The sequence below is a fragment of the Poecilia mexicana genome, unplaced genomic scaffold (assembly GCF_051168715.1).
Source record: "Poecilia mexicana isolate PSO_F unplaced genomic scaffold, ASM5116871v1 scaffold_3, whole genome shotgun sequence".
NCBI classification, from domain to species: domain Eukaryota; kingdom Metazoa; phylum Chordata; class Actinopteri; order Cyprinodontiformes; family Poeciliidae; genus Poecilia; species Poecilia mexicana.
Window position 1 is genome coordinate 20307660 of NW_028263372.1, and position 11880 is coordinate 20319539.

The window sequence follows — 11880 nt, forward strand, 5'->3', positions numbered from 1 at the left end:
TAACAAAGGACAGAGTGAAGGAAAAAGAGAATGACATGGAAAAAAGGACAGAACACTTATTAGATGATTTTCTACATTACAACACTTGGAAAATCCTGGAATCAAGCCCCAAACTTTTCCAGAAGTATAGGAGCCATGAATAAGATATTTCTACTGGGGTGCATAAAGATTAAACAACTGAGCCTGGGTTAGCTGTTCCACACTAAACTTTAACAGGATGTCAGAGTCACACTTATGTCCAATAAAAACAAACCATGTGAGATGAAACAACAAAAACCACTTCCTAAATCCTAAAACTTTAATGTTGTATGAAACAAACTTTTAAGCTGGACCTTTCACCGTTGTGGTTTCAGGCCCGTCAGCAGCACAGTTAACCTGATGGGTGTGTTTTAATATTTTGGAAAGACTCTCCTGCTCCAGTTGCTAATTTCAACTCTTCTAGGCTGTGGATAAATTAATAAGTCTGAATCCACTTTCTTAAAACAATGATCACATTAAAAAGTAAAGCAAGCATAATAAATAATTGACATTTATTCTAGAAATAACAGCAAACTTAACCACGACACATCTAGTTGCTGAAATGATTGACTTTCATACCAACGCCAAAAATGCTGACAAGAAAATTAAATATCATGATAAAAAAATATTTCCGTCTGCATTTTTATCTTTATTGCACAGGTGTACAGAACCACACAGGAAATGTGAAGCAGCAGATGAATAAAATGCAACAGTCCAGTCTGCCTGCAGTGAAGACAGGAAAGCATTTTTCTGCTGAAAACATGTAGCTTTGGGCTTGCAGCAGTAAATCAACTGGATATTCTGGACAGCAGCCAAACAAAAGGTACAGCTTCTAAAATGTCACCAGGCACAATATAAATAGAGAAAACGTAATTAACCTAGCTTTATAATAAAATTATATTAGTTTTTAAACGTATTACCTTGTTTCATGATATTTGTTGTGAGCTAAATACAAAAGCTTTCCTGCAGTTTGCAGGAAAAGATCTCTTCTCTGATGTGAAAAAAGGTTAATTTACCATCCTTTAAACATCTTTTACAACATTTCTACATAACAGTCATTTATATTTGCTTAACTAAGCTAACTGTCTGAGCTGTAGGTGTCAGCTAATCATTCTAATCAGCATGTTTTGTTGCACCTGTGAGTCACAGCAGATCAACAACAAGGTATATTCAGCCTCTTGATTTGCAGCTATGGACAGCAATGTCGTTCGGTTTTGCAAAAGAGGAGTTGTTCAATTCAGAAAACAGTGACAAAAGAAGCGGAATGATGTGAAAATACATGTTATACGTTTGGCTAAAACTTGAGTGAAAATTATTTCCATTTGTGGATAATTTGCCACTTACTGGTTATTGATCACAGTAGATTTTAGCCTAAATGTCCGATGTGACTATTGCAGGTAAGACACAGACTACTAATAACTGCTCCACAAAAGCTGATACAGACGAAAAGACAAGGGAAAACATGTCTCCAAATGCATGTATTTATCTTCTGTCATTGTTACCCAGTTCTACACCTCCATCATATTTAACGTTACTTTTTTCTTAGAGATGGAGGGAAATAGATAAACTCACCTTTGTCCCCACACAAGCTTGACCTTTCTTGTACTCCTTGTGGGATATTCTTTTGTCCAACTTGCTCCAAAGTGCTTGGGCCTTCCAAGAGGTGACCTTCGCCTTCAGGCTGCTGTAGAAAGTGTTGTGGTTCGCCGGATCAAGGTCCAAACGTCTGCAGAGGACGTTAAAGGCCTGCAGAGTCCCTTTACAGGTGGAGGCCTGGATGAAGTTCTCAAACAGCTTCCCGACGTTGTCGCTCTCCTCCTCCATCTTTCCCATCTTCCCCTCTGCGGCAGATGTCTCGGTGTGCCGAGGTTCCTGCTCAGCGTCGCTCAGCTCACTCTGCCAGATGTGGCTACACCCTCGGCTTGGCCCGCACCATCATGCCCATTCTGAGGAGGCAAGACACATAGCAGTGATGTCATCCCACGGCAAAGAGTCCAACAGATGGCTTTGAGTAACTTTGTGTTTTTCCATTCACATAACTTTAAATGGATAATAGATTTGAGTAACGAAGCAGTTCGACTGCTTTTCGTTAGGAAAGCATTCCTCTACCCATTATCTAAGGCGGGAGGCATTCTGAGACGTGGTAAGCTTACACCCACATGAACAAGATAACATTTCAAGTACAGACAAGGTTGAAAAAATATATGCAGTTTCCAGTATGCAGCAAAGCAGAGCGACCCTGTGATTGAACTTCAGGCAGCTGCTGACATTATTTTTAACTTTTGCTTTACAGACACAACTACAGGATCCTAATCTAGCCTTAATAGTTCAAAAAATGTGACGGTTTCACAACCTCAAGACTCAAGGAATGTCCATATCATGTTACTTTTTTCCCCTGGGTTTCCTAAAGATAAGTAATTTGACTTGACAACATCTTTCAACGTTATATTCTTTTAATGGTAATGCCAGTAGTCCTATAGCTTCAGTAAACTCAAATCCTATGTGTGTGTCTTCCAAAAAAAATTTGCCTATATGCAAAACTTTGCATGTGATCCTAATCAGTAGCTCACTTAACTTTTCAAAGGTATTGTTCTACAATTTTCTTTGGACTTTGGCTGCTTTTTACTTTCAGTGTATCCATGGCAGCATTTTGTGCAGGGTGTCCTTAAACAGAAGAAAAGTGGATTGCTTTGGGAGACAATTCCACTGTTTTCCAGCTCATTCTCACAAACAGAAACCAATACTTGCTTGACAACAACTTTGTTTATGTACCCAGGGCAGTCTGAATTTGCATTGGATGACCATATTTGGCTATGCTGGCTTTACTACGGACTGTTAATGGGATCAAATATCAAAATCAAGAGCTCATGAGCTTTAAGGAAGCTTTTTTTTGTCTAAGCTTTGTTGAAAGGAATCTCTACTGTCTTTACAAAGTTTACTGCCAGAAAACACATTTACACATAATTTTTGTCTTTATTAAAAGATTTGCGTTTCCCTTGATTATAAATATATATGTGATCAATACATATTTAGCATTAATTTTATTCTCTCTTAATGTGTGGCTATTGTTTCATAATAAGGATATTTAGTTTCTAGGTCTGGTTAGTGGTTCTAGCCAGACATCTGTGCAACTACTTTTAATGTAAACACATGCAAACAAAAACAGATAGATGATTATTTACACAGGCCTAGCAATATAGCGTGCACTGAAGCACGCGTGCTTACATGTGTGCCTGAATGTGAAAAATGTTGCTTCTAAAAACACGCGCTCACATCAGACTGAAGCCGAACTGACACACAATTAAAGCCCCGTTTCTCCAATCAACCATCAAGCACTTAAAAATCTGTGCCAGAAACTGATGCCAGAGGCTGACATCAAAGCAAAATGTTGAAAGTTTCAGCCCAAGGCCCGAGTGGTGCCGACGTGGGTGGAGGCCACAGCTTCCGTGAGTTTTGGGGGAAGCCTGGCTTTGAAATTTTAACGTCCTGCAGAGTGGGACGGGCGTGGTTAGACAAGAAGTCGAAGGGGCGGTGCAGGGTCTAAACACCCACCCACCCACTGTATTCCACTGATACTGTCACACCACAATCCCAGGCGGCGACGTGGTGATAAGTTGTTCATGTAGATGGTAAAAAAAACAAATCAAAACAGAGGTGACCATTCAGTAACGACTCACATATTTCTAATTATGTCCTCATGCCACGAGGGTTTGAACCTCGTTCCAACAGCAACAAAATTTCTCTCCAGGCTAAAGTTGGCATTTTAATTTGCACAGAATCCTGTTTGGCCACGTGTCTCCGTTGTGTTTCTGACCCTCTTGCTTTACAGAAATACTTAAAGTGAGACAGGAGATCCATGTAACCCACAGAAATGCTCCATATGCATTTTGGACCGCTGCAATATCCTGTCAGCATATCCTAAGGAGGCCCTTTTTCGACAATCACCCAGCCTTTAGTGGGCTGGCATTCCTTTGCCACGTGGCTGCAGGAGCTCTGAAGTCGTCCATCATCATCCTTTCAGAACAAACTCTTGGTCCTCTCATTGGCTCCACTAGGCAGCCGGATGCAGGATGCATCCATGGTTTCTTGGAAATGTTCAGGTTTGTCATCAAATAAGAAGATACGACAAAGATTCACAGGGCATAATGCTTAACTGGAGGTGTAATCTTTGACAATGATCAAAAAGCTCTTGCATTTCTGGAGCATTTCCACTTTATGAAGACTTCATGTTTTATCTCCTTTTCACAATAAGGAACTTTGTTTTTCTTTTCTTGCTTTTTTTTTTCGCTTTTATTTTTGCTTGAGCTTTCTAAGAAATTGTTGTTGTTTTTTGTGACCTAATTTTATTTCACGTTCGGCCACAGCAAAATGTGAAAATCTTAAGCGAAACGTCACGTTTTAAAACAAAACGGTAAAACGCCACAACAATTAAAAGCATCTGTTGTGTGATTCTGGCGCCACGAACGAAACAAACGCTTAAAATGCCGTTGGGTAAGTTGACGCTCAGCACCGAAACTATACCCTGCCTCTGACACATGGACTTCACCGACTCGCTCTGACAGAATGGAAAAGTGACTTGTGGGCAGACAGAAAGAAGAAAACCCTCAGAGCGGCTGTAAAAATACAACCGAGTGAAACGGAAAGATTACCCTCAGCAGAGGCAGATAATGGTTGAGAGGATCACAGAGTTTATTACTACGTTGGTTTACATTTCCTTTCTGTCCAGTAAATGATGTGATTAAGTGAAACCAGCTGTGGCTAAGAGAGAAAAGTAATGGGGAGTGATGCAGTTCCCAACAACAGGGATGGATTCATTCATGCCATTTATCAGACAAACTACTGCTCACCACTAACGCCCTGTTATTTTAATCATGAAGGCACCTTTGCTGCATTTGGGCTCACTCCCTAATATAATGAGCGTTTTTACATTGCTCAGAACAGAATCAAGAGAGAGGTATGCAGCAACACGGTATCTGTTCGTAGTTTGATAAAGAAGGAATGGTATGAATGTAAAATATGTAACTGCTACAGTACACATTAAGAGAAAACGAAACAGGGACGGTTTCATACTCGCTATTTGTTTTTACTGGAAAACATCCAGCAGTTGCATTTTTTTTTAATATTTATTAACTCTGAATTTTTCAATAAGACGTCTAATAACAAGCATGCTGCCCACTTGTTCCGATAAAGACACACGAAAAAAAAAATACAGCACCCAGCACAATTGTTGTATTGTAAATGTAGAGAGGAGAGGAAGGCAAAGTTTAAGCTTTATCAGGATCTGACTAGTAAAGCAAAATTGGATTGGGTAGATCCTTTTACTGTTCGCTTTTTTACTGGGTTCATTGACCACAGTTAAGAGTTATCTTTTCATTTAGAGATTTAACAGATTCGAGCATCATTAGCATCATTAAAGTGACTCGTCAGGGATGCGATCCTGACAAACCCTCTGTCAGGACGGACTCAAGTTTTTCTGCTCGAAACCTAAAGTTGCGTCGCTGTCAGACAGCGGAGTTACTAATCTGAAATATTTTCAGCCACAAAAACAAACACTGAAAAGACAACACTGAGCTCATGAGGAAAGGGGCAAAGAAAGACACATTTTTAACACCACAGGATCAAATAAAATGCCTGAAGTTCTAGGGGATACATCATTCACTTCAAATAACCACAGTACCCCTCGGTGTTGGTCATCCTGCATTTTATTCATTTCATGCTGCAGCACAGAGAGTCTAAATGGATGAGTTCTAGATTTAAAGAACATCAGGTGTGTTAGAGCAGGAGCTAAAAGAAAAAAAACAGGATACTGAGCTCATTCGGGTCATAGTGGGGAAACACTGAGAGGCTGTCTTGACCTCAAACTTGAGATAACTAAAATAGAAACAGCCCAAAATGACAATTTTCCATTGATAAGCTCAGACTGATGATTTGCAGGACAAATACTGAAAAATGTATCTTTTCTTACAATAAAACCCCTGTCAGTGATTCACAAGGTTATAATTTATTGTCATGATGTCCTACAACTGAAACTTTGTCTTCTATATTTTGCAACATCGAGTCATCAGAGGGTTGATTCGATTCTGCAAAATATTAGACACACTTTTAAGTGCGGGGAGAGTTTAGCATTTGTTTCCACAGAGCACACTGCTGCAGACAGAATAAAAATAATAATAAAAAAAAACAACAACTACGCAGCAAGAAACGGAAAACACTGCTGGGAAACTCGCATGTACAGTAAGAGCAAGCAGCCAGCAACAGTAATTAGAGACTGAACTGAAGAAAACCAGGAAGGAACCCTCCGCAGGCCTGATAAGCAAGCAGAAACATTGTGCTCATGTACCGTTCAGCCTGTAGGGCTGAACTCTGCACCAGGCCTCCAAAGCTCATCTTTATTATCTCAGCTCACTAAAATCTGGCTGCGTGTCCAGGCAGCTGTGCCAAAACAAAAGAAGAAGTGTCCTGATAACAGCAGCTCGCCGAGAGATAAAAGTAAATGTCAGTCAACTTCAAAGGTAAAAAAAAAAAACAGACACAAAATGTTCATTTTAACTAAAACAGGAGCAAGAATGTGGAGCTTTCTGTCTCCAGGCTCACCTGACCTACAAGGTGTGTTCAGCACATGGCTCTTTGCACAATAACTCACTGAGATTAGTTATACCTGACTGCCTTTGATCCACATCACAGAAAGGCGCAAGGAGGTTTAATAGTATTATTTCTCAGCAGGAAAATCTGGCTGGCCACGCTCAGAATAGACAAGATTCGTGTTGCAGGAAAAAAATAAAAAATAAATCGCATGACTTGGAAAATAAAACAAGCACAAGCAACTGTTTGTTTCACAGACAAATGTTCAACATCCACCTGCTCTGGAGTCACTAAAAACAGCTTGAGCGAGACTTTTCTCCTCGACAAGACCAAATGTTCGAAACAATTTTACCACAACATCGGAGCCGAGCGCGAAAACGGAACTGTTCTGGTAGGAAAATTAAATCATGGTGATGCAACACTGCAGGGTTGTGAGCTCCCTCATATTCGGACACCTCATTCCCAGGCTTTTCCTGGAAAGACTTTCTGGCTTCCTGTAAAGATCAAAGTTCAAAAGAAGGCTTCCTCTGCTAAGTTTCACCTCTGAGATTTTAACCCCACATTTGACGAAGTTCACAGATGTCCTTTCTTCTGACAGAAGGAACTTATTAACAGTTTCCTGGGATAACTTTACTACAGTAATGCTGATGATTTATTCTCACCACTCTGTTCAGATGCTGAGCAGTCCAATAGAGCAGCACGGATCTTCATAGAAAGGCAGATATGCCGCAAAGAGTAACACCATGTTTTAATCTTACTTGGTAAAGAAAAATAAAAGAGTCAAAAAAAAAATCTACTTTGTCTTCAACAGTCAGTATTTCTATGATTGTCATCATGAAGGTTTTATGTTTTGAATATGAAAAAAAAGAAGTTACAGGCTCCTTCTAGCAGAAAATATAGGCTGACAAGAACAATCTAATGTCATATATTTATGTTTGATTATTTAATTGACCAAAATTGTACTTGGGTTGAAAATATCTACAGATAAACTTTGGGTTTTTACCAAAATTAGAGAAAAGCCACTTGCTATATGTGCTTACTTAAAGGTTTGTGACAAAAGTGTGAATCTCTGAAAAAGTCACAGTGTTGTCAGTTTGCTGAAGAAGCAGAAAAGTTTGTTTTTCTGCATAACTTTGGGAAGGTTAATAAAAACCAATTCAGAAAACATTTACAATATTTAAAAAAAATAAATAAATAAAGTTGAATTGTTTAAATGCACCGCACTACGTATGGCTGAAAAACAAACAGAGCTTATAAATTATGTAAATTCAAATTATAGAGCACGGTAGAGGATTTGCAATTATTTGGGCTTTTTTTTTCAGTTTCAGGATAGCTTTCAATCACAGTGTTGAACTTAAAGTGTTTCATAGAGGCTCAGCCCAAACTGGACCATTAAACAATTAAGAAAATGATTCCCAAATGCAGCAGAAAAATTTTAAAACATAGAGAAAATGATGTAATAGGAAACTGCAATGGCCCAGTCAAAGTCCAGATCTAAACTCTTTTGAGGTGCTGCATTTAAAACCTCGCCCACCACCTTTAATGGCCTCTAGCTATGTTCTCACCAAAAAGTTGGCAAGAAACCAAACACAGCTTAGAACTGCAAAAATGTCCAAATCAGTCTCTGCGGCAACACGATGATCTTTAACATGACAGCAAAAATAAATTAAAATTACTTTTAAAAAAATCCAGTCTAAGTCAATCTATCTCATAAACCAAATCCAAAAGTTCTGAGAGTGATGTTCTGTTGATGTTTTCATAAAAAGTCTTTTTTTTTTCCTCCCTTTTCTACAACTTACGAGGCTAAAAAGATCAAAATATTTTACATTATTGTTGTGTAAGATGCTGGCACAAGCCACTAATTTTGCACACATTTCTCCTAGTTATTTATATAACCTGATCCACAAAGCCTTCACGGCTGCATGGCTTTGTAATTGTTTTTAATTGCTGCGGACATTACAGCAAACCTGGCAGAGTGTCGCTCTATGAGGAACAACAAACCCCACCTCTCTGTGTCAGTTCCTATCTCTTTTGTGTAGCCGCCTGGTCGCATGTGACTGTTTTCTATGCCGTGGAACAAGGAAGGAAACGTGCTGCAGAGAGGAAGAAGTACGTTTGCGACGCCTCCCTGGTAATAATGAGCTCGGGCTTCCACACACAGCTACTCTATTCGGCCCAATGGAACACGTTCAAATAGTTTTTGCTCTCAGCATGACTTTCTTAATCATTAATCTGATATCTCGGTGGTTCATTCATAGAGATAATCCTTTATTATCTGGTGTTATTAACTCGATCGCTTGTTTAATAAACATTAGGACGGGGAAATCTTTTTTTTTTTTTTTTTTTTTTTCAAATTTGGCACGGGTGTTCGTGTTTGCAACACAACGGTTTCGGTGTTTAAATCTGTCATTGTGTTTGCAATATACTGTATTGACTAATATTATTACAGTAAGAGAGAATAAAAGGCTGCAGCAGCCGCTGCAGTTCTTGCATCCTACAGGTGAGTCAACTTCCAGGTGTTGCTAAAACAAACATCAGATTTACAGCAGGAAGAGCATGAGTGCATCCGTCATCTTTGATCAAAAGAATCAAAGAGTTGAGGGAATTAGCACCGTTTTCGGATTCCTCGTAAGGATCATCACAGGCTGGGCCTTCATTTGGCTGCGTGCTTGGAGCTTTCTGTACTGTTTGTTTCTCACCACGCTGTTTTTAAGCTAAACTGCAGTATAGCTGGTAATTATACACTAAAAATGAAGGGCTGGCCGTGTAAATTTGCACTTGTAACTCACTGAAGGAGTACTGCAACCTGCAGTTTGGAGTGTCTGCAGACCCGTTGGGTTTTAAGAAAAGTGGATGCTGATGCACAAAGGTCACCTGACTTTATCTGTGTTGTTGCATTCGTTTCTAAGTGTGAGGCAATGAAGTTTAGAATAAAGGAATTTAAGTTAGTTAGAGTTAACTATGTTGAATGAGCTTGTTCACTACAAAAAACCTGAAGCAAAAACCCAAAAACAAGAAAAAGAAAAGAGTTTAATAAAGCATTTGGCTAAAAATGAATAACATTAGAGTAGACAGTTTATTCTAATGTGGTTTATAAGTGTCTGTGAACAAATATGTAATATTTACAGCTGTCAAAAGATTAATAAAGTGTACATTTGTTTTAGTGACTTTGTAATTTAGAAAACAAAATGTGCACATGCTTATTCTATTAAATAAATTGTACATAAATAAATTACATTTCTTTTATGTCGTAAATATTCTCACATAAGATTACTGATACTTTATAAGGTTAACTTCTGAAGGTAAATGGCATTCACAAGTATCACAGTAAAGACCATGAATGCAAATGCACGCCACACTTTTCAGAAACCTGCTCTTCAAAAAGAAATACTCACTTCCTTCAGATGGAACTAGGCTTTTTCATGTATGTATAACATACCCAAAAGTAACGACGTATTCGTCAGAAGAAAATTAAAATGCTGAATTCAGAAACTCTGTGAGGGTGTGGACACAAGACGATAGATTTATTAGCAAGTTAGCCTCGCTGTCCGACACCAATAAGACCAACCCGTGCGATAAAATGTGATTAAAGGTGCTATAAAGTATTAGTTTAAAGGTGTGGACACAGATGGGATATTTTTCCAGTAGGAAGGAAGTAATGCGGCTGAAGGTCGACGTGTGAAGACAGGACAAAGTTCATTGGCGTCTGGACCGCAGTGGACTGTAAATAAACGCTGCTTAGATTAGGACAGTCACAAAGGCTAATTCCTGCAGTCTGATGGCGGAGTGGGATGGGGGGGGGACTTTATCTTCACCACAGGAAATTATTGCTCATAGAACATGAGGAAGGAAAGCAACTGGTGTTTGGGTGACTTTTCAGACCCATACCAGACAAAAATGTGCTGTGGGATCATGCATCATTTTGTAATGTTCTGAGTCACAGCCTGACTGTGTGTTGCATGAAGTATGTTGAAACACAGAGTACAGAAAAAAAAACAGAGCTGTTCTAAAAGCAGGTTTTTGTCCTCCCTGTTTCTGTTCTTCTTTGATCGGGAGCTTGATCAGGAGGCTGCTGTTCATTTAAGAGCCAGCTGTGTGTATTTGATCAACACATGTGTGTGTTAACCTTCGTCACCGGGAAACATTAACAGAAGGTTCCTGTGGCTCAGGGATCTCTGACTCTGCACACCACACCTTCTCTTTATTATTCAGCTGATGTCACTTTTTAACCCAAAAGTCCATTTTGGAAACTGCTGAGCCAGTGGGAAAGGCAGAAGAAAAAACTTAAATAAAAATAGACAACAGACACTATACCCGTTTATACCCTCCTTTGTCTGTCTTTGAACTCGCGTGTTGAGAAAGCTGCCATTCCAGTTGAGATTGGAGCTGATTTGAGATATAACAAGCAACTACACATGTGCTTGCAACTGATTTATGACACAAACCATGAGCATGGCAATAACAAAAAAAAAAAAAGGGGGAAATTGTGCAAGAGGAGATAACCTTTGTGTTATCAGAAAGTGGAGACAGGACCAGCTGCCTGACTCCTCTCAAAAAGAAGAGTTTAATCTGGACTTTATAATAGCTGAATCCTGACTGCTTAAGGGAAATCTCCAGAAAGGAATTCAACTTTAAAGATATCACTGTGAGATGATCAAATCATCATATTCTGTCAACCTCCAAACTTCTGCAATAATCTCCAAGGCCAGATTTAGACTGACTTTAATGTGAGCTGCTTAATTAGAGCATTTTGTTTCAGTCACAGGATCATGAGTTGCATTACAGTCCAGTCTAATCGTGTCAAACAGGCAGCCTGAAACACATGCTTTCAGAAACCGGTGAAGAACCCAGTCAGGTGCCTCAGAGGTCCCATCGGCCACTGTGAGCAGGACAGACAAACACAGCAAACAGCAAAGTGTGAAAATCAGAAAAAGCTTACCTCATATCTAAACCTGAACTCTCCCGCCTTCCAGGATCGTCGCTGAAATTAGGAGCTGTGAGAAAAGCGACTTTCTCAGTCCGTCTGACAGATTCTGTGAGCTGTCTGGGGGCGGCGCTCAGAACTGGGACACATCCCAGAACTGCTACTGTAGCTACTAAAGCTGCTGAGGAGACTGGGGCTAAACCTCCTCCTCCCCCCCCCCCTTTTTTTTGGGGGGTGCTTTTTACTATCTACTCAAAACGATCTTTTAGTCATTTTGATGGGATGGTCTGTACGCGTGTAAAATTACATCTTTAGACTACCAAACAAAACCGTAAGACAGAACTTCACTCTATTGC

The 11880-nt window shown here is 39.5% G+C and overlaps 2 protein-coding genes across 4 annotated transcripts in view; one reads left to right on the forward strand and one right to left on the reverse strand.

Annotated features, from left to right (window-relative positions):
• Positions 1 to 11708, reverse strand: part of mical2a (microtubule associated monooxygenase, calponin and LIM domain containing 2a) — a 30595-nt gene extending 18887 nt beyond the window's left edge. Inside the window, exons 1-2 of one of the 3 annotated variants that reach the window (XM_014987597.2) lie at positions 11540 to 11708; positions 1591 to 1964 (exon numbers count right to left, since the gene is read on the reverse strand). In XM_014987597.2, the coding sequence (XP_014843083.2) occupies positions 1591 to 1851 (261 nt within the window). In that variant the 5' untranslated portion in view covers positions 1852 to 1964; positions 11540 to 11708. The remainder of the gene's footprint in view (positions 1 to 1590; positions 1965 to 11539) is intronic. The other 2 variants (XM_088004292.1, XM_014987601.2) reach the window with 2 other exon arrangements.
• Positions 11709 to 11870: 162 nt separating this feature from the next.
• dkk3a (dickkopf WNT signaling pathway inhibitor 3a) overlaps positions 11871 to 11880 on the forward strand; it is a 4861-nt gene continuing 4851 nt past the window's right edge. The window contains exon 1 of the mRNA XM_014987604.2: positions 11871 to 11880. This exon is cut by the window's right edge and continues 1708 nt beyond it. The gene's annotated coding sequence lies outside the window, so the exon portion shown is untranslated.